The 27,254-nt window shown below is 45.2% G+C and overlaps 1 protein-coding gene across 4 annotated transcripts in view; it reads left to right on the plus strand.

Moving 5' to 3' along the window:
• AKAP9 (A-kinase anchoring protein 9) overlaps positions 1–27,099 on the plus strand; it is a 205,219-nt gene extending 178,120 nt beyond the window's left edge. For all 4 annotated transcript variants that reach the window (XM_050939487.1, XM_050939488.1, XM_050939489.1 and 1 more), the window contains 14 exons: positions 2,343–2,531; positions 2,687–2,831; positions 3,755–3,974; positions 4,614–4,764; positions 5,794–6,462; positions 7,283–7,497; positions 9,330–9,438; positions 10,653–10,838; positions 11,481–11,681; positions 12,074–12,306; positions 14,441–14,526; positions 23,666–23,789; positions 25,811–25,950; positions 26,549–27,099. In XM_050939487.1, the coding sequence (XP_050795444.1) occupies positions 2,343–2,531; positions 2,687–2,831; positions 3,755–3,974; positions 4,614–4,764; positions 5,794–6,462; positions 7,283–7,497; positions 9,330–9,438; positions 10,653–10,838; positions 11,481–11,681; positions 12,074–12,306; positions 14,441–14,526; positions 23,666–23,789; positions 25,811–25,950; positions 26,549–26,592 (2,712 nt within the window). In that variant the 3' untranslated portion in view covers positions 26,593–27,099. The remainder of the gene's footprint in view (positions 1–2,342; positions 2,532–2,686; positions 2,832–3,754; positions 3,975–4,613; positions 4,765–5,793; positions 6,463–7,282; positions 7,498–9,329; positions 9,439–10,652; positions 10,839–11,480; positions 11,682–12,073; positions 12,307–14,440; positions 14,527–23,665; positions 23,790–25,810; positions 25,951–26,548) is intronic.
• Positions 27,100–27,254: the final 155 nt, after the last annotated feature.

Below are 27,254 nucleotides of genomic sequence, written 5' to 3' on the forward strand. Positions count from 1 at the left end.
GGCAGTCCCAAAAAATAGGGGGGTGGAATTTGGTTTGGGTCAAACCAAAACTGAATTTTTCAGAATCTTCAGCAAATTTCCAGAAATGTATACTTTAACACAGTGGTCTCTACCTTCCAGACTACTGTACCCCTTTATGGAGTCTGATTTTTCTTGTGTACCCCCAAGTTTCACCTCACTTAAAAACTACTTGTTTGCAAAATCAGACATAAAAATACAAATGTGTCACAGCACCCTATTACTGAAAAATTGCTTACTTTCTCATTTTTGCCACAACATTATAAAATAAATTGATGGGAATATAAATATTGTATTTTATAATTCAGTGTATAGTATATAGAGCAGTATAAACAACTCATTGTCTGTATGAAATTTTAGTTTGTACTGACTTTGCTAGTGCTTTTTATGTAGCCTGTTGTAAAACTAGGCAAATATCTAGATGAATTGATGCAGCCATGGAAGACCTCTGTGTAACCCCAGAGAACCACTGCTTTAGCATGTGCTAAACTGATTGAGTTAAAGCCTAGAGAGGAGCCTAGGTTTTAACTCAGCCAGTTCAGGATATGCTGCAGTACAATTTACTTTATTTTGACTAGAGTTTTAGAAGGTCTTATTTGGATAGCTCTAATAACACAATCTAATAACATACCTTTAAATCCAGTTCTAGACAAGGCCATTCAGATTAGTGGGAGGTGAGGGTACTCAACACCTAACAGAATTGGCCCAGATATAATCAATAGTTTATTTCTATTAGGAGAACTTGAGAATTTGGTATTTTTTAATATAATGCACTTGAACCTTACAGCTGTTCTTCCAATCAGATGTTCATTTTGCCTCTGCATTACCATTTTGCCCAGCCTTGTCTCTTGTTGTGCTAGTTATTGGAGATGTTTGTTTTAAATGTGGGAGTGTTCCCAATTTAGTTACACTGAGAGGAAAAAAATATTTATCTTTATTAAGATGGACTTTATTTTGTTGTTTCATTTCATTTTATTTCATGTTTTAGTGATTTATAATGCTTGTTTGTGCCACAATCTAGATGCCTATATTTGGAAAATTGGCCTTAAAAGGAAGGATATAAACCTTTTACAAATATTTCAGAGTACCCTTCTCCATCTGTGCCTGACTTCTGTTTTGTAACAAAGATATTGTGATGTTTATCAGAGTCTAAATATACAGCATACTATATAGTGCAAAATTTAAAAAATATAATACTGTGAGATTTTAAAAAAAAAAAATCCATTAGTGAAATTCATCTTTTAACAATACAAAATCCCTGGGAACCCAGGTACAGAATAGTAAGTCAGCCTTTACAAACACTTCTAGAAGTAAGATAGCTATGAAAGATGTTATGTGAGACAGATCATTGAGTCCTATTTGTACATGCTCCCAGAGCAATGGATGGATGCATTTTTATAAACTGAAATCGAATTAAAAAACAACGCATGAATTCTGCCACCCTTACTTACCGTGAATAGTGCCTTGCTCAGTGATTTCAGTGGGACTGGATGTGGCGTGAGATATTACCACTGTGAGTGAGGGTGGCAGAATCAGGCCCATAGTAAGTAACAGCATAGTCTATCTGCTGCAACCGAGGATTTGCAGTTAGAATTCCTTGATTCTCTGCTGTCCTCCACCCCAGGTGTCAGTGGTCTGCAAGGGATTGTTTACCAGCCCTGGAGCTAGCTGGAGTGCATCCCCAATACATCTTCTGTGTTTAGGGTTGCAGGGGTTTGGCTGAGGAGCAAGGTACACTGGCTCTGTGCCCTCTGAGGAGCCTTACACAAAGTGTATTCCCTGCTTCAGACATGTGGGTAGTTTCCTTGCCTGTTGCACTGCCTGTGAGGCACAAAGGGAAAGGAATAAGTCAAAGAATCTGGCAGCGTCACTACAAAATGTAACCAAGATTAACTCTGCTCCAAGAAAACCATTAGTACAGTATACACTCAGTGGTGTGGTCCAGTACCACATAGTGCTGAATTAGTCAGTGCACAGAGGTCCAACTTAAAAGCTATACCACTAAAAGGAGAGTCTTATGCAATGTAAAACAGAATATTGCTACATGGGGTCAAATTTTCAAATGTAGAGATCTGTGAAAAATGCAAATGTCAGTTTGCATGCAGTAAGTAGTATTTATGCATACAGAGAGATAATTGCATGTATACGGTAAGTACATATACACACACAAATCTGTATGTGCACAGACACAAATTTTATCTGTGTATCTGTTGAATGAAAGAAGTTTAGTGTTGCACTGACTCTGCACACATAAAATTATAATTTAACATAATCAGTATACTTGCAATTCTGTTAAATACTTAGTCACTTTTATCCCACTGTAGATTTATGTGGACTGTGAATCTCCTGAAAGTGTTCCAGACTGGCGAGGTGAACTTCTGCATGCTGTTCAGCAAGTCTTTCTGAGAGAACAGGATGTTCTTCTAGCAGCATTTCAAACCGAACTTGCAGAACTGGTTACCAAGGATGCGATTGTATTGATGAACCAGTTAGAGCACAGACTTCAAGAACAGGTGAGGCAAAACACTACTTCTGTTTAAAGCATGTTAAATTTTAATCTCTGATGTATAAATGCAATGGGAAAGCATTACAAAGCAACTGTTCCCTTTATTAAGTGTTGCATTAATTACTTTTTGGAGTTTTACTTTTAAATTTGTAACACTAACAGGTTATTAGCCAGAGAACGGCAATGGACTTCATTCAGAATGCAGATAGAAGAAGTTTGCTAATGGAAATTCAAATACTGCGCACTCAGATGAATAATAGAAAAATTAATCCACAGAGAGAACAAGAGATTGATCCAAAAAGTCAAGGTACTTTATGTGGTAATACTATATGTGTATACCTGTGCATATGTGTTCATACACACTTTTAAAAATAGGCTTACAGATAGAGTGTAGGTTTATTTCCTCAGATTGTGCCCTTCATTCTGTGTCTGTCATTTTGAGGATTCAAAACTTTCACTCTTATCTGACCAATCTACCTTTTGAAAATTAAAATAATCTCTCTGCTTACAAATTCTTACCTCTGTCACTTAATTTAAAGAGATGCTGAGTGATTTTGAAAGTGAACCCGTATTGAAGTTTGCACCTTCAGGATTTTTTCTGAGCCTGCACTTCAGTTTTTAGGTCTTAACAGCTTTGAGAGTACCTCTTTAAAATTGGTAATCATTGATAGTGATTAAGATTGTCATGTATAGACTTGACAGAGAAAAATGTTCAAACACTAGATGTGTACTTACTATAACCTTTCTGTGCTTTGTGCCAAATACGTTTTCTACATATGAGTACATTTGGCAATATCAAAATGTATGAGTCTTTTTATATATTTCCAAATAATCTATAGCATCTATATTTTTATCTAATTATAATTCTTAAAATGTTAATGGACTAGAGTCATTTTAGCATGCCCCTTTTCAAAGACAGTATTTGGATCCTGCTCAGATCCTGCAAGCTTAAAGGCATGTGGGAGCCAAAGGCTGCGTACAAGAAATTGAAATAATTGTGCATTCAAGTCCTGCTAAACAAATATTTATGTTTTAACTGATCCTCACAAAGGGTAAAATTCACTCCTGTACACAGATCTGGCACAGGGCCTAGGCACCATTTTGAAAGCTTATGTGGAGCAAGAGTAATTTTAATGTTTGTATGCACAGGGGCAAATTTCACCCCAAATGAGTAACATTGTTTGTAGAATGCTACCTGGGTAAGTTCCATATTAATGATGTTATCTCTAGAAATACTGGAGTACAACATGCAGCAGAAGCAGTCTCAGATACTGGAGATGCAAGTGGAGCTCCATAGTGTGAAGGACAGAGCGGCTGAACTTCAAGAACAGCTGAATACTGAGAGAATGATGGTTTCAGAACTGAAGAATGAACTTGCCCAAGCTAAACTAGAACTTGAAACAACCCTTAAGGCCCAGCACAAGCACTTCAAAGACTTGGAAACCATCAGGTGTGGCTTTCAGTGGCTAACCCTTCTGGCATTGGCATTTTAGATGTTCATTCTTGTATTGCCTTTTATTATCATATTAATTTTCTTAAGAAAATTGTTACCATCTGAGTTTAAGATTTCAATAAAACATTGCTGATGAAAAGTATTAAATTATCCCAATTGAAATGTAATCTTATGGAAACAAGGAAAGCTTTTTTCGTAGTTTTACTTATCGCTTCCTCTGAAATACTTTCACAACCCAAGGACAGGTATTTTGAGATTTCTGTACTTACTTTAGACCATTATATATAAAATTTTAAATATTTTATTAACACAATAGCAAGAAAAAAACAGTTTATGCTGAGACTGGCATGGTGTGAGAAAGTTACAGGTAGTTTGTGATGTGCAGTTCCATGTAGCTTATGTGACTTAATTACTCTTGCTTTGAGGTCAACAGCAGAAGTGACCGGGGTAGGAAAATCATGCTAAGGAAATAATTTTCACAGATTCTCTTTACTGACTGCAAATGTACCTCCTACACATTGATTTAAAAAGCAGTTCTGTATGTGTGTTAATGTTAAATGTTTTTTTTCCCCCGTGTAGTTTGTTGTTTTTTGACAAAAACAATAATCCTAAAGGTAGCCTGTGTATCTTTATTAGGACTGAGGTTAAAGAAAAAGCAGCTGAGCTAGATATGTTAAAAGATACAATGGCAAATGAACAGAAAAAATCAAGAGAGCTTCAATGGGCTTTGGAAAAGGAGAAAGCTAAAATGGAACACAGTGAAGAAAGAGGAAGAGAAGAGCTAGAGGTACCCTATCTTTGCTTTCAAATTATCCTCAGCAGTAAAAAATATACAAATACTTTCAGATTTTCTCTAACATTTCATCCCAGCTTACCTTTTGTTTAATGTACTGTGCAATCTATCGGCTAGATTTTCTCCTCTGCTGCTGCAGTATATTGACTGGAGTTGGAAGAAGGTGTACAGCAGGGTCTCTCAAATAGGAGTCGCCACTTGTGTAGGGAAAGCCCCTGGCAGGCTGGGCCGGTATGTTTACCTGCCCCGTTCGCAGGTCTGGCCGATCGCGGCTCCCGCTGGCCGCGGATCGCTGCTCTGGGCCAATCGGAGCTGCTGGAAGCGGCAGACAGTAAGTCCCTTGGCCTGTGCCACTTCCAGCAGCTCCCATTGGCCCGGAGCAGCCAGTGGGAGCCGCGATCGGCTGGACCTGCAGATGGGGCAGGTAAACACACCGGCCCGCCAGGGGCTTTCCCTACACAAGCGGCAACCCCTGTTTGAGAAACCTTGGTGTACAGAATCACTCCCATACAAGCAGCGGGGCAGAAAGGACCTGATGCAAAGTCTGTTGAAATCAATGGGAGTCTTCATATGAATTTCAGCTGGCTTTGTATCACACCCATGGTTTTTCTGATATGAATAGGAAAGGGGTCAGCAAGCATATACTACATCTTCAAAGAGATGTATTGGCTGACAAGGCAGCAGACACAGCCCCCACATCTGGCTAGAATGTATGCAGCACTATACAGAGGTGCACATTGCTGGTCCTGTTTTAAGCATTGTGTACCAGGGCCCACCATATGGAATCCTGTCCTGGCTGGCAGGACTCCTGTGCCAGAGGATGCATTTCTCAGCATCCATGCTACCTCTCAAGGCACTGGGTATGGCAGAATTTGGCTCTCTATAGTATTTAATGCTTGTTTTTTTAATCAAGATTCATGACATTAAAGGAAATTGTCTAGATTTAAATACTTTACATTTTCAGCAAAAGGGCATATTTTAAATGAATATAACCAGTCACTTTCTTTTATTTTCTTATTGAAGGATTTGAAAATTTCTCTTGAGGATCAAAAACAAAAGAATTTACAATTAAATAAACTTTTGGAACAAGAGAAACAGCTGTCCGGTGATCTGCAACAGAAAATTGAATCCCAGGAAGTTCTGAATGCAGCCCAGCTGTCACATGAACGAGGCCGTAACTCTGAGCTTCAGGTGCTACTTGAATCAGAGAAAGTCCAAGCTCTCGAAATGAGCAGTGCACTAGAAAGGGAGAAAGAACTGTGTGCTCAGCTTCAGAGTGTTGAAGATAAGGGGCAGGATGGAACACACAAACCAACTGAAGAGTTACTTAAAGATTTACAGAAACGAATGGATGAAAAACATGACCGTATAGTAGAGTTAGTCAGTGAGATGGAGAGGTATAAACTTGACTCTGTGCAAATGAGGCAACAGATGGAAAAGGAGAGGCAGATTCAGAGGAAGATGCTGCAAACAGAACAGGATGCTAACATATTAGCACAGAAGAAAGTACATGAACTGGAGTCCAAAGTGGAAGATCTTCACTGGCAGCTTGGAGAGAAGAGACAGCAGGTTCATAAACTAGAGTATGAGACAAAGAAGTTGCAGGAAATAATACAGGAGCTACAGAAAAAAGAACAGGCAAGGGAGGGAAAAAAGGAAGGTGAAAGAGCAATGTGCCAGAATCTCAATGAGGTACAGTAGAGCTTAGAAAAATGTGTAACACTGAGCTGAATTCTGAAGTTGTCACTGTGCTCTTAAGTTGTCTCTAGTTTGATTAGATGGCCAGTAAAGTTGAGGAGCAATTTTCATCACATTCATTTGCTACTCTTTTAATTCAGTCTTTTGGAGATTCTCCTTGCTTTGGGCTAAATCCTGGCTGATGAGACACGGTATGGCTGCCAAAATCATGAGCAGGAGCATTAGACCACTCCAATTCTGCCTACTCCAGGAAGATCTAGTGACACCACTCCACGTGGCCTGTGCAATTGAAATCACAGAGGGGGGTAACTGAGAGTGGCAACGGGAGACGTAACCAAAGCCTGACTTTATGTCCACATACATATATCCATTGCCAAGCAGACCAAGCTGTAGTCCCAGCACCCAGCCCATTGAACAAATTATTCCTATTCAGGAATGCTCCAGGTGATTGTGCATAGGATTGGACTGAGACACAATACAGTACCTAGTAACACCATTTTTTCAGGGTATATCTGGGCCCATTTGGAAGGGGTGAATAATGCCACATAAACCAAAATGTGGCCATGTGTTTAGGAGTGTGTATTGGAAATACCATATACTTGCTAAAGGTGAGGAATAATGGACAAAACTCTGTGCTGACTCAGACCACATACAACCTCATTCAAGTAAATAGGGTTACACGGGGCATAATTCAGTGTAGAATTTGACTCAACATGCACTTTATTTTCTGCAATTTGACCTAGAACTGGTTACATTTTAAGTGTTTTTAATTGAAATACATGTACCATTTGCATTTTTATACATACATATGCAGACTACTTGGGATACATCCAATGAGAGAACAAGAAATTGGGTTCTACAGCAGAAAATGGAAGGAGTTGAAATGAATGAATCAACCTATCCCATGCTGACTGAAGTGAAAGGAGAAGGTGATCTAAGTGAAGGAAGTAAAGTTCTGGAGAACATCAGACAAAAGCTACAAAATGTATCTTCAAAGCTGAAACAATTGGCACACAAAGCTGCCTGCAGGTTAGATGCATCTTCAGCTACATGTTTTTGTTAGCAGCAGCCAACAAACTGTAGCATCTTGGCACTTGAATCAGAATTTCCATTCCTGTGTTACTCTAGTTCAGTGGTCACCAACTGGTCGATCCTAGAGGATCTCCCAGTTGATCGCAATCTCTGGCAGTGCTGCCAACCGGGAGCCGCCGGAGGTAAGTGCTACCCGGCAGGAGGCCACACCCCAACTCCGAGCCCTGAGCCCCCTTCCAGAGCCAGCACCCCAAACTAGCCCTGAGCCCCCTCCTGGAGCCAGCAACCCCTCCTGCACCCCCAGCCCTGACCCCTCCTGCGCCCCCAGCCCCTTCCAGAGCCAGCACCCCATACTCCCTTCTGCACCCCAAGCCTCAGCCCTGACCCCCCTCTCAGAGCCAGCACCCCATACCCCCTCCTGAACCCCAACACTCTGCCCCAGTCTGGAGCGCCGTCCTGCACCCAAACTCCCTCCCAGAGCTTACACACCCTCACCCCCTTCTGAACCCCAACTCCCTGCCCCAGGCTCAGCCCAGAGGCCCCCCAACCCCAATGCCCCACCCCAGCCCAGTGAAAGTGAGTGAGGTCAGGGAGAGCAAGTGACAGAGGGGCGGGGGGGGGATGGCGTGAGTGGGATGGGGCTTTGGGGAAGGGGCGGAGCCTCAGGGAAAGGGCAGGGTAGATCCTGGGTTGCCCTTAAATTCAAAAAATTCAAGTTACACCAGCATAAAACTGGATCACAAAGTAGTGAATCCAGTTTTAAATATTAACACTTAGTGTAATCCTTCGTTCTGACAAAAAAAGGAAGCTTCTTATGCAAGGTGGGAGAGGGTAGCTTGAGCTTGATGTAGATGGAAAACCCCTAAAAAGAACTGAGTAATTCCTGTATTCAGTAATGCTTTGAACATTCATGGTGAAACAAAAAGGATTATCAGGGACTCTATAAATTGTGAATTCTATTTGCAAAATACTCATTCAGATTGACATTCCTGAACCTTCTTTTACTGGCTACCACCTTGCTAAGAGGGGACTTTATTTGTGATACCAGCAGCATGGAAGCCCAGTGTGAATCCGTTTTTGATTCTGCTATTACACTCATTTAATATCAGAAAAACTTAGTGTGAAGTGAAATACACCTCTACCCCAATATAACACGAATTCGGATATAACGCAGTAAAGCAGCGCTCCACGGGGGTGGGGCTGTGCACTCCAGCAGATCAAAGCAAATTCGATATAACGCGGTTTGACCTATAACGCAGTAAGATTTTTTGGCTACCAAGGACAACATTGAAGTAGAGGTGTACTTTGAACATATTCTGCACTTCTGAAAATGTCTCAAATACATTGGTCACAATGATTTAAGAATTTTGGGGAGACTTAGGGTCCAAAAGTCCAAGGGTTCTCAGCACTGTAAAGCTCCCCTTCCAAACAACAGTCGCTGCTTAGTGCCGAGTGCTGTTTAAACTGTGGCCAGCTTAATTTAGGTGCTGAAATGGGAAACTGAGCACTTTGTAATGTTATTAAACCCTTTTGGACTGTGAGTGTCTGAGAAATGGCCAGCTTTTCAAAATGTCTGTTTTTACAAACAGTGTCTACAGAAAACTGAAAGCAGTGCTTCTAAAAAACAAATTCAATAACCAGAAAAAGACAGTTCTCCTTTGTGAGAATTGGGTTCATCATGGCATTGTTTACTTCTGAAATGTTAATCACTTTCCCTGTGCCTTTCTTCAGAAATGCAGAAATCTAGTACTTTATAGAACTGTATACTTCACTGTAGTTACATTGTATTCTACTGTATACTCTATAAATATTTGCTATTTTCATTCCAGGTTACAGTTTGAAACAGCAGATGATGACAACTTTATTGAGGTACAAAGTAATATTGAAGATGTTCTTTTACTGTTGGGAACATTACCTGGATTGTCCCAGCTAGAAGAGGTGAGAAGTTAAATCACTTTTGGTAAACTTATACAGTGAAAAGTTAACTATAGTCTGTGTTCATTTAACATTGGCAGAGAGTGCTGTAAATCCTTTCCTTTTTACCTGTCAGCTTTGAGAAGGAATCACAAATTGACATATATTTCACATTTCCTAGCATTTTCTTTAGGAAAAGTACTAAAAGTTACTAAACCTAACTCATATAGCTGCAACCTACTGTGGGAAAAACTTTATTCAATATTTCCCAGATGTGAAAAATCAGTGTTTAATATTTACTATATCAGGTTGTTACAGGACATTTGCTTAACTTATGTTGTCTTTACTAAGAGAAATGCAACAGGAAAATCTGCATGAAATTATGAAGGTTCAGAACATGAAACGAGGCAGTCTGGCACAAAGAATAACACTTGGGCAATGTTTGATTCTTGACTGAACTCAACCTTAAAGCCAACATCAGTGTGAAACATCTGTTTTCAAAGTAGTTCAAAATTAGCTTTCCTTGTTTTGTTCTAAGATAGCACTAACTTGAAAACTGCTCTTTTGGTTTTTAGAAACAAATGTGAACATAATAAAAATAAATATTGCACATTATTATTATAATAGATTAGTTTGTGTTGAAATGTTCTGCTATAACATACCATAAAAAGTCACTGTACCTGTGTAAAAACAACAAGGAGTCCGGTGACACCTTAAAAACTAACAGATTTATTTGAGCATAAGCTTTTGTGGGTAAAAAAACCCTCTTTTTCAGCTTCATGGAGTGAAAATTACAGATACAGGCATAAATATATATTGGCACATTAAGAGAAGAGAGTTACCTTGAAAGCTTATGCCCAAATAAATCTGTTAGTCTTAGAGACATGAAACTCCTCCTTGTTTTTGTGGATATAGACTAACACAGCTACCCCTCTGATACTTTGTACTTGTATGTTAACTCACCAGTTGTTTAGATGAACATTACGCTTTTCAGATTTCTCAGATACGGGGGCAGCTCCAGGCATCAGCACACCAAGCGTGTGCTTGGGGCGGCAAGCCACTGGGGGTGCTCTGCCGGTCGCCGCGAAGGCAGCCTGCCTGCCGTTCTTGGGGCTTCAAAATGCCTAGAGCTGCCCCTGCTCAGATACAGTAACAAAGCATTGTTATCATCCACAAAACTTGTCATCTAGGGTAGGAGTCGTATCAGTCTGATCTCATGCAAGTTTTTTCCTTTCTAGCTGAAGTTAGCGTTGCCCCCTGGGGCCACCGCTAGCTCACTAACTGAAAAACTGCTGAGACAAAATGCAGAGCTGACAGGGCTTGTCAGCAGACTGAGTGAGGAAAAGAACAATTTGAGGAACGCTGCCATGAAACTGGAGGAGGAACTCAGACGATACCAACAGAGAGGACCTTGTGGAGACTATGTACGTAACTTCTCTATGCACTGCCATAAACAAATATGTAGACTAAAAAGCATCACCCTGTTTTCACATGAAATATATCTACACAAGTTCTTTTCAGTACTCAGTTGGCTGGCAGTCTAAGAGGAGGGGAAGAAGGGTGATTAACTTTTCTACCTTTCTTCCCGTCCTTCCCTACTCCCTTCCCCCCCAGCAAGCAGATGTCAGTTGTTCCTTGTCCTGCCCTCTCGCTGTCTGTAATCAGGGTACCTGGGCAAGCTCTCTTTTTCCCATAGACAGGCACTTTGTTTTCATCCACCTTTGCATAGTTGACTGCCATTTTCCCTGTAAGTGCCTTGTGCCTCCTCTGGCGGGTTACATCCCATTACCCCCTTTAGGCGCTAATAGACTCAATGTGTTTTCAGGACTATAAAGCTACTATAAGCCAGCTGTTAGTTTGGGTTCTTGGGACAGAAGCAATGAGTATACTTTTCCTTGGAAGTTAATAGCATCATTTCACAGTGCTCTCAACCCGTTATCCTGAAGTGTGGGGGCCAAGGGTCAGACTTGGGTTTCTCACTCAATAATGTGATGAGCCCACTACTGAATCGATGAATGAATTACAAGAAGATGTGTTGCTAAAAATAGGGTTTGGTCCCTCTGCAGTCTTCTAGATATTCACTGGACAATGGAGCTAATATCGATACACTCATTGCCTCTGAGAGAGAGATTTGGAACAGAGAAAAGTTGTCACTACAGAAATCTTTGAAACAAGCTGATGCAGAGCTGTCCAAACTAAGAGCAGAACTAAGGAGTGAAGCTTTTTTGAGAGAATTGGGATCGAATTCTGAAAATGCTGTTTTAAAGGTAGGAAGCTTGTCCCCAGCTGCACTCTCTTAGCATGGTGGGCTGTCTTGTTTAGAACGGGGCGTTTTCCATTGCATCATTCTTACTTAGACTAACCTGGGACATCAGTATGTTTCAGTTTTCAGAGGCTTGGTCTTGGAGACATGGAGACATTATGACTTTCTCTGGAGTAAGACATAAACACTCTTCTGTAAGTTACATATTTTTTTGCAGCTCAAAACATCCCTATATTATGGAATTGGTATTCAAAGAATGTTATCATTAGTGCAGGCAGGGACAGGAAGTGAATAATCACAGATGAACTTCAACAATAATGATGTCAAAAACCTTGTAATTGTAAGAGACCTCTGAATGCTTTACTTACAGTGCTTTCTTTGTTTCTTGTCATCTAGATAATTTATGGAAAATACCTGAGAGCAGAGAGCTTTCGGAAAGCTCTCATATATCAGAAGAAATACTTACTGCTCTTAGTAGGTGGATTCCAAGAGTGTGAAGAAGCCACCCTGGCCCTCATTGCAAGAATGGGTGGGCAGCCTTCATACACTGACTTAGAAATTATTACACATCGTTCAAAGGGTTTTACCAGATTTCGCTCCGTGGTCAGAGTGTCCATTGCAATTTCAAGGTAAATCACAGGAAGTTACAGGTTAACCAAATGTGAACATTGAATTTAACGTATATTTTATTAAGGCCCTACTTAATTTGCAAAATTGCAGATCCGACAATATTAGGCTTCCACTGCAATTTTGATACTAAATTCAGGTTTGTATACAGTAACTCATCGCTAATGTTGTAGTTATGTTCCTGAAAATTGTGACTTTAAGCAAAACAAAGTTAAGCAAATCCAATGTCCCCATAAGAATTAATGTAAATGGGGGCGTGGGGGGGGGGGTTAGGTTCCAGGGATTTTTTTTTCACCAGACAAAAGATATTAAAATTATTTAAAACTTATAGTGTATATTTATATAAACAAACAATTTAAAACTGTACTCACCAATGATGATTGTGCAGCTTAGTTGAGGCAGGGTTGGGGCATAGGGGCTTGCCCTGCTCCAGCCGGCCCTCCTGCCAGAATTGGGGCATGAGAGCTTGCCCTGCGCCGCCCGCCTGGCACTCCTGCTGGGGAGTGGGGCCAGGGCATGGGGGCTGAAGCAATGGGGCAAGCCCCCTCACTCTGACCCCGCTTCCCAGCAAGAGCGCCAGGCAGGTGGAGCGAGGAGAGCCAAACAACCTTATAATGAACATTGAACGACTTCAAACGAGTATGTTCTCTAGTAGATCAGCAGCCTAATAACGAAACAATGTTAACCAGGATGACTTTAAGTGAGGAGTTGCTGCATATTGTATTTTAACAATCAGCCCCCCTGTCAGTCCTGGGCCGCAGGGGCTCCTGCTGTCAGTCATGGGCGGCCAGCTTTTCCAAATTACTGCAATTAATACAGGTCCATTATTACTTTTCCATGATTTTTCATGTCTTGTCCACAAAGTGGGGAGGGATAGCCTAGTGGTTTGAGCATTGGCCTGCTAAACCCAGGCTTGTGAGTTCAATCCTTGAGGGGGCCAATCTGGGGCAAAATCAGTACTTGGTCCTGCTAGTGAAGGCAGGGGGTTGGACTGACTCAATGACCTTTCAGGGTCCCTTCCAGTTCTATGAGATAGGTATATCTCAGATTATTCTTATTATAACTCAGCCACAATTATTTGACAATCATCCCACAATTCACGTAAGGCCTTATATTTTATCAAATTAAGTATCGTGTGTAATCCAGCATTTTTTGTGATACACTCTAAAATTGTAAGTCTGGTAACCATGAAAACAGTGCATCTTAAAAAGAATGCAGTTACACAGAGCATTGGTAATGTAGAAGAATGGAGCAAGTTGTTTAAGACATTCTGCAGCACAACTGTAAATCAAAGCAGCCTGGCTCTGTGTTGTAATCCACTGATGTCAGAATTTATGGGCTATGATAACAAGCTTTAAAAATTACTAATGAATTACTAGTGACATCTCCAGAGTGCCTGTGTATTTTAGAAATGTATCATTGTTTCTTTTCTGTAATCTACTTTTTCTTTAAAATTAAAAACAATCTCTTAAAACACAGGCATTGTAATCCATAAAATTGAATTGTATCTAAGAAATCAAGTTGTTATAATTGAACTTGTTGGAGATGATAGAGAGTGATATTGTGTATAAGCAGTAAATACTGTGACTACATCTGGTTTTTTAATTCCTTTGTGAGGCCTCAATGCTGAAAATACATAAATGCTTAACTTCAGGCACATGAGCAGTCCCCTGAATTCAGATTACTCACATGCCTCAAGTTAAGTATGAGTGAAAGTGTTTGCAAGATGGGGGACCTAGTGACTAAGGGTTTGACTTTAGAATATACCACTGCTATCATGGACCTTTTTTCTGCATTGGGGCTGAAATTTTTTGCAGTTATTTGTTGTGACTTATATTTTAAGATATTAATGCTAAGTAATGTAGACATCTAGGACAAATGCTGCCCTTAGTCAGACCTGTTCAACACCCAGACATCACTGGAATTGTATAGGTATAACTGAAGGTAGAATATGGCCCATATCTTTTTCTTAGGTAAATTCTATTTCTGTTTAATCTAGGTTCTTTAGGTTTTAAAAGTCTATCTCCTTACTCAGTTTATTGCTGTGTGGATTATTATACCCCCTGGAACATTATAAGCTTGTTATTTAACTAAATACTTGGCTCACTCTAAAGTATCTTTTTATTTTAAATGCAGAATGAAGTTCCTGGTTCGTCGATGGCACCGAGTTACAGGTTCTGATTTAATAAGTGTCAGCAGGGATGGCTTTAGCCTGAACAGAGGTAACTCACTGACTGGCAATGTCTGAAGAAGCATCATCCATGAATTATACTAGTGCTGAGTGAACATTTTAGGTTGAGCTCCTGGAACCGATGGGTTGCTCCTTCCCCTTCATTTCAGTTGTTAGACCTATCTGTTTCTCAGGTTTCACTCCAGTCCACTCCACTCAGCACAGACACTACTCTGAACTCTCTTGTACCTTGCTTCTCATCAGATGCAAATCTGTGTGCAGGAGGTTGGGGTTTTTTTGTTTTTTTTTAAATGTAGCGGCTTCATCTTAGGCAAAGGGCAGCATGTGAACTATGAGATTTTCTGTGTCTGCTGAAGTGTTCTCCGGTATCAGAGACTCTTCCCCCAGCTCTAAGAAGGGTGGCTCACTGAGTAAATCCTTCTCAGGGCATGGACAGGCAGGAACCTTGACTATCACAGGGCCTACCACACCAGCCAGAGGCAAGGGCAGACGAGGCAACATTGCTGACCATTGTGTTGAGCAACACTTCCTCCCTTTTTGTCTTAACTCGAACCCAGACAAAAAAGTTGTCTGATGTCTCCTGGATCAGAGGCAGTGCTAGCCCATTGAGGGCCCTAGCAGGAAAATTTTGGCCCCCCCACCCCCAACACATAGTGAATTGGGGGCCCCCTTGAGCTGATCAGGGCCATAAGCAATTGCTTAGTCTGCTTATGCCTAGCACAAACTCTACCCGGGATGTACCTAAAATCCAGGAAGTCTGATTCCGTTTGCCTGAGGTCAAAAGGCCTTTTACTCACTCCTGGCTATGTAAACATGGGGTGAAATCCTGAATCTCTTGAAGTCAATGGGAGTTTTGCCATTGCGTATATAGTGAGCCAGGATTTCACCCATGGTCTTCTATCAAGAAAAGGTAAAAGGATGAAGTAATCTCTATTTCTTGAGGTTCAAGAAAGCTTCCTGGGCTGAATGTGAGGCCTGGTCTACACTACACGTTTATACCGATTTTAGCAGCGTCAAACCGATTTAACGCTGCACCCGTCCACACAACGAGGCCCTTTATATCGATATAAAGGGCTCTTTAAACCGGTTTCTGTACTCCTCCCCAACGAGAGGAGTAGCGCTGAAATTGGTATTACCATATCAGATTAGGGTTAGTGTAGCCGCAAATCGACGGTATTGGCCTCCGGGCAGTATCCCACAGTGCACCACTGTGACCGCTCTGGAAAGTCATGCAGTCCCAAATCCAAAAAGAGCACCAGCATGGACTGTATAGGAGATACTGGATCTGATCGCTGTATGAGGAGACAAATCTGTTCTATCAGAGCTCCGTTACAGAAGACGAAATGCCAAAGCATTTGAAAAAAATCTCCAGACTATGATACAGAGTTCACAGCACAGTGCTGCGTGACAAGCATAACGGAAAGCCAAAGAATCAGATGGACGCTCATGGAGGGATGGGGTACTGAGGACTCCAGCTATCCCACAGTCCCCAGCAGTCTCCAAAAAGCATTTGCATTCTTGGCTGAGCTCCCATGCCTGTAGGGTCAAACACATTGTCTGGGGTGGTTCAAGGTATAGCTCGTCAATTTACCCCCTCGCCCCACCGTGAAAGAAAAGGGAAAAAAATCGTTTCTTAACTTTTTTCAATGTCACCCTATGTCTACTGAATGCTGCTGGTAGACGCGATGCTGCGGCAGTGAAGAGCAGTATCCGCTCCCCTCCTCTCTCCGGTGGCAGATGGTATAATATGACTGCTATCCGTCGTCGTCATCAGCCCGTGAGTGCTCCTGGCTGGCCTCAGGTGAGGCCGGCTGGGGGCGCCTGGGTAAAAATAGGAATGATTCCCAGTCATTCCCAGTAGATGGTACAGAACAGCTGGTAACTGTCTTCATCATAGCAACTAGGGGCTGAGCTCCATCAGCCCCCTCCCTTTCATGTGTAAAGAAAAGATTCTGTACTGCCTGGACTATCATAGCAGCAGGATGCTGGGCTCCTCTCCCCTGCACCGCTTAATGTCCTGCCTGGACTAATAGCAGCTGAAGGCTGCCTCCCCCTCATTTTATCTCACTAACAAGTCAGTGTTTCTTATTCCTGCATTCTTTATTACTTCATCATACAAATGGGGGGATACTGCAACAGTAGCCCAGGAGGGTTGCGGGAGCAGGGAAGCAACAGGTGCGGTTGTTGCAGGGGCACCCCCTAATATGGCATGTAGTTCATCATTTCTGCAGGATCTGACATGGAGCAGCTGTGCTTTCTGGTTCTCTAGTACACTTGCCCCATATTCTAGGCAGGACTGACTCTATTTTTAGATACAACATAAAGGAGAGAATGACCTGAGGAGTCATTCTCATTTTTGTCTTTGTGCCCCCGGCCGACCTCAGCCAGGGGCACCCATGACAGCAGCAGACAGTACAGAACGACAGATAACCATCATCTCATGGCCAATTTACAAAGGCATAGCAGACGGTACAGAACGACTAATAACTGTCTCTGCTATCATGCAAAGGCAAATGAATGCTGCTGTGTAGCGCTGCAGAACCACCTCTGTCAGCGGCATCCAGTACGCATACGGTGACAGTGACAAAAGGCAAAACGGGCTCCATGGTTGCCATGCTATAGCGTCTGCCATGGCAATCCAGGGAAAAAGGGTGCGAAATGACTGTCTGCTGTTGCTTTCCCAGAGGAAGGAATGAGTGACGACATTTACCCAGAACCACCCACGACAATGATTTTTGCCCCATCAGGCATTGGGATCTTAACCCAGAATTCCAGTGGGTGGAAGAGACTGCGGGAACTATGGGATAGCTGCGGAATAGCTACCCACAGTGCAACGCTCCAGAAATCGATGCTAGCCTTGGACCATGGACGCACACTGCCGAAAAGACGGTTACTCACCTTTGTAAATGTTGTTCTTCGAGATGTGTTGCTCATATCCATTCCAGTTAGGTGTGTGCGCCGCGTGTGCACATTCGTCGGAAAACTTTTACCCTAGCAACTCAGTGGGCCGGCAGGTCGCCCCCTAGAGTGGCGCCGTCATGGTGCTCGATATATACCCCTGCCGGCCCACCCGCTCCTCAGTTCCTTCTTGCCGGCTACTCCGACAGTGGGGAAGGAGGGCGGGTGTGGAATGGATATGAGCAACACATCTTGAAGAACAACAGTTACAAAGGTGAGTAACCGTCTTTCCTTCTTCGAGTGATTGCTCATATCCATTCCAGTTAGGTGAATCCCAAGCCTTACGTAGGCGGTGAGGTCGGAGTGAAATGTGGCAGAATGAAAACTGCTGAGCCAGAGGCTACAGCATCTCTTGACTGTTGAACCAGGGCATACTGCGAAGCAAAGGTATGGACCGAGGACCAGTGGAGCTGTGCGACAGATCTCGTGGGTAGGAACATGAGCCAGCAAGGCGGCAGATGAAGCCTGAGCCCTGGTAGAATGCACGGTGATGTGGCTTGGGGAAATATGAGCCAAATCATAACAAGTGCGGATGTACGCCATCACCCAAGATGAGATCCTCTGAGAGGAAAACAAGCAAGCCTTCCCTTTGGTCTGCTACCGTGACAGAGCTGGGGCACCTTACGAAATGGTTCTGTCAGTGCAATATAAATGCGAGCACTCTACAGATGTCCAGGGAGTGCAATTGTTGCGCCCATTGCGTTGAGCTGTGGGTAACATGAAAGGCCGAAACCACCTTAGGGAGGAAAGCCGGGTGCAGTCATAACTGCACCTTGTCTTTGTGAAACCTAGTGTACGGCGGAACCACCGTAAGAGCTCTGAGCTCGGAGACTCGTCTGGCCGATGTAACAGCTACGAGGAAAGTTGTCGTCCAAGACAGGTATAGCAGAGGGCCGGTCGCGAACGGCTCGAATGGGGGAGACATAAGTCTGGTTAAAGCTAGGTTGAGGTCCCAGGTTGGGGCTGGGCGGCGCACCCGAGGGTGCAAGCGCTCCAAGCCCTTGAGGGACCTCGAACCCATAGAGTGTGAGAACACGGAACGTCCACCTTAGCCTGGCTGGAAGGTAGAGATGGCTGCCGAGTGTACCCTCAGCGATGATACCGCCAGGTCCTGCCGCTGAAGGCCAGAGGCAGGCCAAATAGAGGGGATCGAGACCTCAGTAGGAGCAAGATCGAGCGTATTGCACCTGTAGAAGAAACGCTTCCACTCGGCCCGGTACGTTGACCAGGTGGAAGGCTTCCTGTCACCCCGGCTCAGTTACGCAGCAGCCACACCGTGAGGCGAAGAAGCTGCAGGTCCGGGTGACGAAGCCTGTCGTGGCCCTGAGTGATGAGGTCTGGGTGGGGTGGCAGGGTAATTGGGTCGGTTATTGACAGGCCGAGCAACGTGGTATATCCGTGCTGCCTGGACCACGCTGGAGTGATCATGATGATGCGCGCTCTGCCCCTGCGGAGTTTGAGTAGGACCTAATGAACCAGTGGGAACAGTGGGAAGGCATAAAGGAGTTGGCCTTTCCACGGCATCAGGAATGCGTCCAAGATCGATCCCGAGGAGAGACCTTGGAAGGAGCAGAACATCTGGCATTTTCTGCTCTCGCGGTGAGCGAACAGGTCTATGTGAGGAAAAATCTCCACTTCTGGAAAGCAGAACGCCTCACATGGGGCAGAGTGACCACTCGTAAGACAGGAAAGACCTGCTGAGTCAAAGCGCCAAGGCGTTCCAAACGCCTGGGAGAAAGGACGTCACCAGCTCCATCGAGTGGGCCATGCAAAAGTCCCAGAAATGGATGGCCTCCTGACAAAAGGGGGGAGGACCATGTCCCTCCCTGGTTATTTATGAAGCACATGGCCGTTGTGTTGGCTGTAAACACCGAGATACCACGGCCTCGCAGCTGCCGCTGGAACCCCTGGCACGCCAGGCGGACTACTCTCATTTTTGGGGCATTGATGTGGAATGCCAGCTCCCGAGAAGACCAAAGGCCTTAAGCTCGGAGGTGACCATGAGCACTCGAGCAGAGAGATGACGCGTCCGTCGTCAGGGGCAGTGAGGGCTGGGGCGGATGGAACCGCATCCCTGCCCACACCAGGGAGGGAGTTAGCCACCACTCTAGGGAGCCTAAGGTGCTCGAGGGAACGGTGAATACCATGACCATTGGCTTCCTGTCCGGGTGGTACGCCGAGGTGAGCCGGACTTGGAGAGGACGGAGGCGGAGCTTGGCGTGTTTGGTTACAAACTTGCGGGCAGCCATGGACCCAGGAGACTGAGACAAGTGCGAGCCGAGGTCGTTGGGAAAGTCTGCGGACCTCGGATGATTGTTGCCATCGCCTAAAACCGCAGTTGGGATAAGCAGGCTCCGGCTAGGTCAGAGACCCGGATAGCCCCTAGGAAGTCCAACCTCTGCGTGGGAACCAGAGTGGATTGCTGTATAGTAATCATCAGGCCTAGACCTGTGAATAAGACCGTGACGATGCCCACGTGCTGAGTGGTTTGTGTCTCGGAGTCTCCTCGGATAAGCGAATCGTCCAGATACGGAAAAACGCATATCCGACATCAGCGAAGGTAGGCGGCGACTATGGCCGTAAACCAGAAGTACTGACGGTTGGCTAGAAAGCAGAGGTATCTCCTGTGCGGAGGGAAGATGGCGTTGCGAAAGTACACGTCCTCCATATCGAGGGCGGCATAGTAGCCCCCAGGAGGCGAGGATGGAATAATGGTTCCCAGGGATACCATGCAGAACTTCAACCTTATCCTAAACTGGTTGAGTCTGTGCAGGACTAGGAGGGTCTGAGACCTCTGTTTGAGTGGGGGACTAGGACATAACGGGAGTAGACCCCCTTGCCCCTTTCGTCAGTCGGCGTCTGCACCTCTTGTACGAGGAATTGCTCGTGAGAGGGGTCCCTGAAGGGAGACAGGGCTGGAACAAATTAGAGGCGGTACCTATGCTCCACCGTGCGCAGGACCCAGCGATCTGAAATTAACTGGGGCCACGCCAGGAGAAAGCAGGATTGGGATCCCAGCCTGTGACTGGTACACCGCCCTCAGGCGCACCTTGGAAGGTTCGTCTTTGGTCCCAGTGGTAATTGCGAGGGACCTTGACCTTGGCTCTTTAGGGGTCCTGACATTCGTCTGCGACCACCTTGGCCTCGCCGTTTGCCAAAGTCCTGTCTCTGGCTAGGCACAGAGTATGGCGGCTGGGGACAGAAAGGCCTGCGTTTGGTCGCTGGCATATGCATGCTGAGAGAGCGCATTAGGACCCTATTGTCCATCAGGCTTCGCAGCCTGGGGCTGTCTTTGCCGCGAAGAGGCCTTTACTAACAAAGGGTAAATCCTGAATGGCATACTGCAGCTCCGGCCGGAGGTTTGAAACCTGAAGCCATGAGATGCACCTCATGGCGACACCAAAGGCCAGAGTCCTGGCTGCTGAGTCTGCTGCGTCCAACGAGGCCTGGAGGGACGCTCTGGGTACCTTTTTCCCCCGTCCTCCAAGACGGCAGCGAACTCTTGGCGGGAGTTTTAAGGGAGAAACTCCATAAACTAAACTACCTTCACCCAGGTGCTATAATTATAGCAGCTAAGCAAGGCTTGTTGCTTTGCTACCCAGAGCTGCAGGGCCTCTGCAGAGTACACCTGGCGGCCAAGTAGGTTCATTCGCCAAGCCTCCTTCGGTTTCGGGGCTGGCGCCCGCTGGCCATGCCAATACCTCTCCTTAACAGACTGAAAGACTAGTGAGCAGAGAGGAGAGCGGACAGACGAGTAATCGTACCCCTTAGAGGGCCCCATACCGCGTCCTCTACCTCTGGGACCTCCTCCACCTCAGGTTGTCGGGGGGCGTATCAGAATCGTGGTCCTGAGCATAAGATCTGCGCATGTGGGATGACACGGATGCGTGTCTGGATGGCCATGGAGGTACTAAAAAAAGGCATGGGCAGAGTCTCTGACTCTATCAGACCTTGCCCAACTCGGCACCAGGGACCAGCACCGGGAGGCGTACTGGTACCTGGAACGAGATCCAGACCTGCAACCAGAACGGTGCCGGGAGGTCGACTGAGATCTCGAGGCTCGGGGAGAGGCTACGGGAGTCACGGTACCTGTCGCGGTGCTGGGAGTCGGAAAGGTGCCGATAGTAGCGGGTCGGCGAACGGGATACCGACCGGTGCGGCGAGTGCAACCAGTTCCGATGAGGAAAACAGCACCGGGACTGCAAGTGGTGTCGGGTGTGCCGACGGGACCTGGAGCATCTGCGGGACCGTGATCATGAACAGTGCCGCTCTGCTGTGCTGACAGAGGACGGTCATATGAAGAGACTGTATTACCCGCACCGGCGGTACCGGGGTCAGGCAGCATCGACTCTGTCATGGCAATGAGATCCCTCGCCGTTGGTAATGTCTCCGGCGTGGAGGGAACAGCAGGCTCAACCACAGTGCATACTGGGGAGCTGTCAGGCACCGGATTCGACGGCCCTCGTGGGACCGGGATCGACGGTATCGAGGTCGTCAGAGCTTCGGTAGGTGTCGGTGCCGGGCGATCCGACTTAGACGAGCTCTCTGGCTGCGGTGCAGTCGGCACGGAAGCAGCAGGAGCAGTAAGCTCAACCATGGCGCGTGCCGGGGAGCAGTCAGGCACCGGATTCGATGGCCCTTGTGGGACTGGAATCAACGGTGCCGACGTTGTCGGTGCCTCAGAGGTGTCGGTGCCGGGCGATCCGACTTAGACGAGCTCTCTGGCTGCGGTGCAGTTGGCACGGAAGCAGCAGGAGCAGTAAGCTCAACCATGGCGCGTGCCGGGGAGCCGTCAGGCACTGGATTCGACAGCCCTTGTGGGACCGGGATCGACGGTGCCGTCAGTGCCTCAGCAGGTGTCGGTGCCGGGCAATCCGACTTAGACGAGCTCTCTGGCTGCGGTGCAGTTGGCACAGAAGCAGCGGGAGCAGTAAGCTCTACCACGGCGCGTGCCGGGGAGCTGTCAGGCACTGGATTCAATGGCCCTGGGGGACTGGAATCGACGGTGCCGATGTCATCGGTGCCTCTGCAGGTGTCGGTGCCGGGCAATCCGACTTGGACGAGCTCTCTGGCTGTGATGCAGGTGGCACGGAAGCAGCAGGAGCAGGGGGCTCAACCACAGCGCGTGCTGGGGAGCCGTCAGGCACCAGCAGGAATTGTAGGCTTTCTCGACCTCGGAGGAAGGGAGCGGTGCCGAGTCGACTTCGGTGCCGGCAACGGCTGGTGCCGAAAGGCCTTGGCAGTACCGGCGGGGTCCGGTGCCGAGGAGGCGCTTCTGCCAGCCGCTTGATCATCGCTCGGTGCCAAAGGTGGAGGGGTAAGTGAAAGTCCCGCTCCTTTTTGTTCTCGGCTTAAAAGCCTTGCAAATGGGGCACTTAGCTGTCAAGTGTGATTCCCTGAAGCACTTCAAACAGGAGTCGTGTAGAACTCCCTTCGGCATCGGCTTCTGGCAGGCCGAGCCCATTTTAAAACCCGGTGAGCCGTGCATGGGCTCCGGCACCGGGTGCAGGGAAGGGGCTACTTCCTGAACCCCGCTAACTATTACTAAACTAACTATGTTAGCAAAGAAAAAACGTATAACTATACAAACATATATATAAAAGGATTATAACTGCATAACTATATACGAGAACTACGAGTAGCTAGGGAAGTGGAGGTCAGCTAAGCCGCGCTCCACTGTTCCAACGACCAACACGGGCGGTAAGAAGGAACTGAGGAGCGGGTGGGCCGGCAGGGGTATATATCGAGCACCATGACGGCGCCACTCTAGGGGGCGACCTGCCTGCCCACTGAGTTGCTAGGGTAAAAGTTTTCCGACGAATGTGCACGCACGGCGCACACACCTAACTGGAATGGATATGAGCAATCACTCGAAGAAGAATTAATGTGCTTAGTGTGGCCGCGTGCACTCGACTTTATACAATCTGTTTTACAAAATCGGTTTATGTAAAATCGGAATAATCCTGTAGTGTAGACATATCCTAAGTGTAACACAAGAGACGGCTGTAAGCAGAGGCAGGAGTACAAGTAAACAGTGCTGGTCAGCTTAGTAGGCAAGAATAGCTGCACTTTCTTAACTAGCTGTAGTTTTTAACTCTCACTTTACCACATGTAAAACAAAGAGTGCACCTGGGATATCTGTTAATGTGCAAAATGTCTGATTTTCAAAAGTTGATATTTTTTGTATAGACAATATTTCTTTGTTGTTTTAGGTAATGAGCTACGGCCTGATTCGTTAGCTGGTGGTCTGGAGCTCTACGGAGAACACAGACATTCTTCTGATAGATCCAGATCAGACCTAGAGTATCTCAGATCTCCTATAAATTCTCAACACAGGTAAGTTTGTTAAATAATTATTCTTTGTCTGAAAAGTTTATTTCTACAATTAATACTAATGCACTTTCGGAGTGTGGGCATTTCACATTTTGATATGTATTATACTATATATTTTCTGTCCAAGGCCCAAGCTTGCAGTCTCCAGCCTTCTGATGAACATAATGTTCTTCAGAAACCATCAACAGTATTCGTAAATCAGCAAATGGGGTTGCTTCAAAATTATGTAAATGCTTCTAGCGCCTCATGCCAAGCCCTCATCTATGGACATTCAGAGCATCACCACTAGGACACCGCAGTGAAATCCTAGCACTGTTGAAGTCATTGGAGCCAGTATTTCACCCCAGAGGCAAGATTTTTCAAGTACCTGCAGTCTGTCTCGACTTCAGATAGAGTTGTGGGTCCTCAGCACTTCTGAAAATCAGGCTCCAATAGTTCTCAAGCTGTGAGATATATTTTCACCTAGTGCCATGGACACTTCCTCTCCCACTACTGTACAAATAGGTCTCCCCTCTCATTTGCTATCTCATAACCTACGGCAACTACAGCATGTTGTCAGTAGCTACTGATGTGGTGCTCTGCTCTTGTTCGATGATGATAACAGTTGGCTGCGTGCACATTCCCTGTGTGCTGCCCCGGCTCTGCGCAGACAGCTGACACAGCAAACCCCGAGAGAACCCCCAAAGACCACAGACTCTAGTAAGGTATGAAGGAACCCGAGCCAGGTTTATTGTCAAACAAAGCACAGTAATAGTTTCCTATAGACTCTATAGGACATACTACGAATATGTGCCCCCGGCAATGGACACAGCTCAGTCAGTGGTGGGACACTCCACTGCCCCCTTGGCTGGACAAAGATGCGCACTCTGGGACCTACTTTTATACAGTTACAGGACAGATTACTCATCCCTACTGACTTATTAGGGTGCTGTCTCCTCCTTTGATCATGTTGTTTCAAACAGATAGATCTATCCATCATGCTGTCCTTTCGACCCTGTCTTTAAGATGCACCTGCCTATTCCCTATGTCATGTCTGTGGAGTGTCCTGATGTCATCTTGCCACAAGTTCCTCTTATTAGCACTTATGTGTGGATGCACCTGCTTCTAACAACCCTCTTCTCACCAACTTCTGTGAGCGGGGCCTGCCTCTGGCTTACAACCCAGCTTTTGCTTAGCAATGCCTGGCAGTACTTTGGTTCAGGCTTCAGGCCTCAGACTGGGCCTCTCACACAAGAGTTTGTTTCAGGGCCTCATCTTACTACACAGCAGTTGGTTACATGGAAAAGTATTTAATCTAGTTGTAGTTGTCTTTAATGTGATTTAGCAGCTGGAAACTATGGAGGAGAACTAAAACAATACAGAGCTTCTTCAAACGTCCTGCTTTTTCTTAGAAGACATTTTTAAAACAAACATACTTGAAACTACTGCTACTTCTGCATGTTTTATGCAGTCTCAACAGAAGACTGACTTGTGACTTTTGCCTCAAAGGACTGCAACAGAAATCTGGGGAATAGCAGGGAAGTTAGGCAGCTGAGGTTACATCTACACTGAAATAAAAAAAACAACCACCTCACATCTCAGCCACAGACTCCAGCTGACAGGACTTGTGCTACAGCACTAATAGCAGTGTAGACGTTCCTGCTTGGCCTCTGGACACGCCCCCCCCCGCCAGGTTTCAGAGCCCCCAGATGGGCCTCTGACAACCTCCTGCTCAAAGCAGGACCAATCCCCAAACAGATTTTTACCCCAGTTCCCTAAATGGCCCCCCTCAAGGATTGAACTCACAACCCTGGGTTTAGCAGTAAAATGCCCAAACCTCTGAGCTATCCCTCCCCTCAGTGTGTCCAAGAAACTGGGGAGTCAGGATGGGGGGTCAGTTAAATACCCTCAGTAGATCACTGTGATTTTCTAAAAGTCAGCATATATGTATACTTAACATTCGTAAGATAGCTGCTACCTTCTCCTTTGGAAACAGGATTCCAGCACAGTAACTTCAGTGCAGCTCATTGTTTTTCTTCTGCTAGGTACCAGGGCATCCATGTTGATTTAAGCCCAGCTTCCCTTGCGTGTTCTCAACTGCAGAATTATGATCCTGACAGAGCTTTAACAGATTATATCAATCGACTGGAGGCACTACAGAGGCGACTTGGAAGCATACAGTCAGGTAAATACTCAAGCTTTCCTCTTCCTGGTACAAAGACACAGAATACCTGTTCTGAGTTAGAAAGTATGTGCTGGTTTCTCAGGTTCAGTCTTAAAGTGGAAAACTCACAGCTGAACTCAAGGACCAAAAAGCCCACTACACATGAGTGTGTCAGAAACTATATAGGAATTAAACTGTTCAGTTATGTACTGAATAACTATGTGGTGTAGCTTTTGCTGGGGCTGTCTGATAAATTTGCAGCAAGGTTTTAATCAGCATCTAAGAAAGACAGGGGATTGGTTTTGTAAACTGTTTTGCATCAAGAGGCCTCCTGTTTAATCAGCTTTTGTGCTGTTTGGCTCAGCTACCTATTCCCACACTGACAAGCACTGGATGACACATTGCAGCACTTTTATCTTGCTTTCTGAAAAGGTTCTGCCTCCATTAACTTATCAGCTAACAGGGTCCAAAACTTCTAGTGGTAACTGTTCACAGTGACCCAAATCTAGTCTGATAAGGAGTCAAACCACTTTAACAAAACAGAGCTTAGAAACTAATACTGACTATAAGTCATCATCCAGTTTCTCCAAGCACTTCAAGATTTTTTTTAATCTTACAGGTTCTACTTCCTACACTCATTTGCACTCTGGTGTTAGAAGATAATACCCTTTCAACATCCCCATCACTGGTAATGATGATGAATGAACTACCTTTCTGTAAATCTGTGCTCCTTCTGTGCTTTTGTATAATGTGCACATTGTGGGACCAACACGAACACAGTTTACGATTACACAGTTCCCTTGCTGGCACATCCACACAGACTGGAATTTATGTATATAGGCACTTTGTGTTCTTTCAAAAATCATTAAATTACATGTATATTTGTGGAATGCTAATTTAAATGATTAAGTTATAAAAAAGTGTGTATTTATCAAATGGGATGCCAGGAGATGAAGCTTTGTGTATTTGATTGCTGAATGTGTAGCTCAAAGTGTACTGCACTTTTTCTGACACAGCTACTGAAGTTACACAATTCTGTCCTAATATATTTGCTATGGCAGTGCAGACAGAATATGTCACTTGTAGAGACCTATTTTTGTAAGGTAGAAGTTTTGAATTTTATGGGTATTTTGTCAAAGTACTGAAATAAAGATGACTTCATCCTTTTAATTGTTGTTTCAGGTTATTGTAAGTACAGGAGTATTTTTTGTGCAGACTATTAAAGCGTAACTAAACCCTGACTCTTGCCAAAAACCAACAAAAATGTACTCTCACCACCTTTATTGCTGGTTTCAGCTTCGGCGTAGGCAAGAGGATTCATGGTA

This window comes from Gopherus flavomarginatus, chromosome 2, assembly GCF_025201925.1.
Source record: "Gopherus flavomarginatus isolate rGopFla2 chromosome 2, rGopFla2.mat.asm, whole genome shotgun sequence".
NCBI lineage: Eukaryota > Metazoa > Chordata > Testudines > Testudinidae > Gopherus > Gopherus flavomarginatus.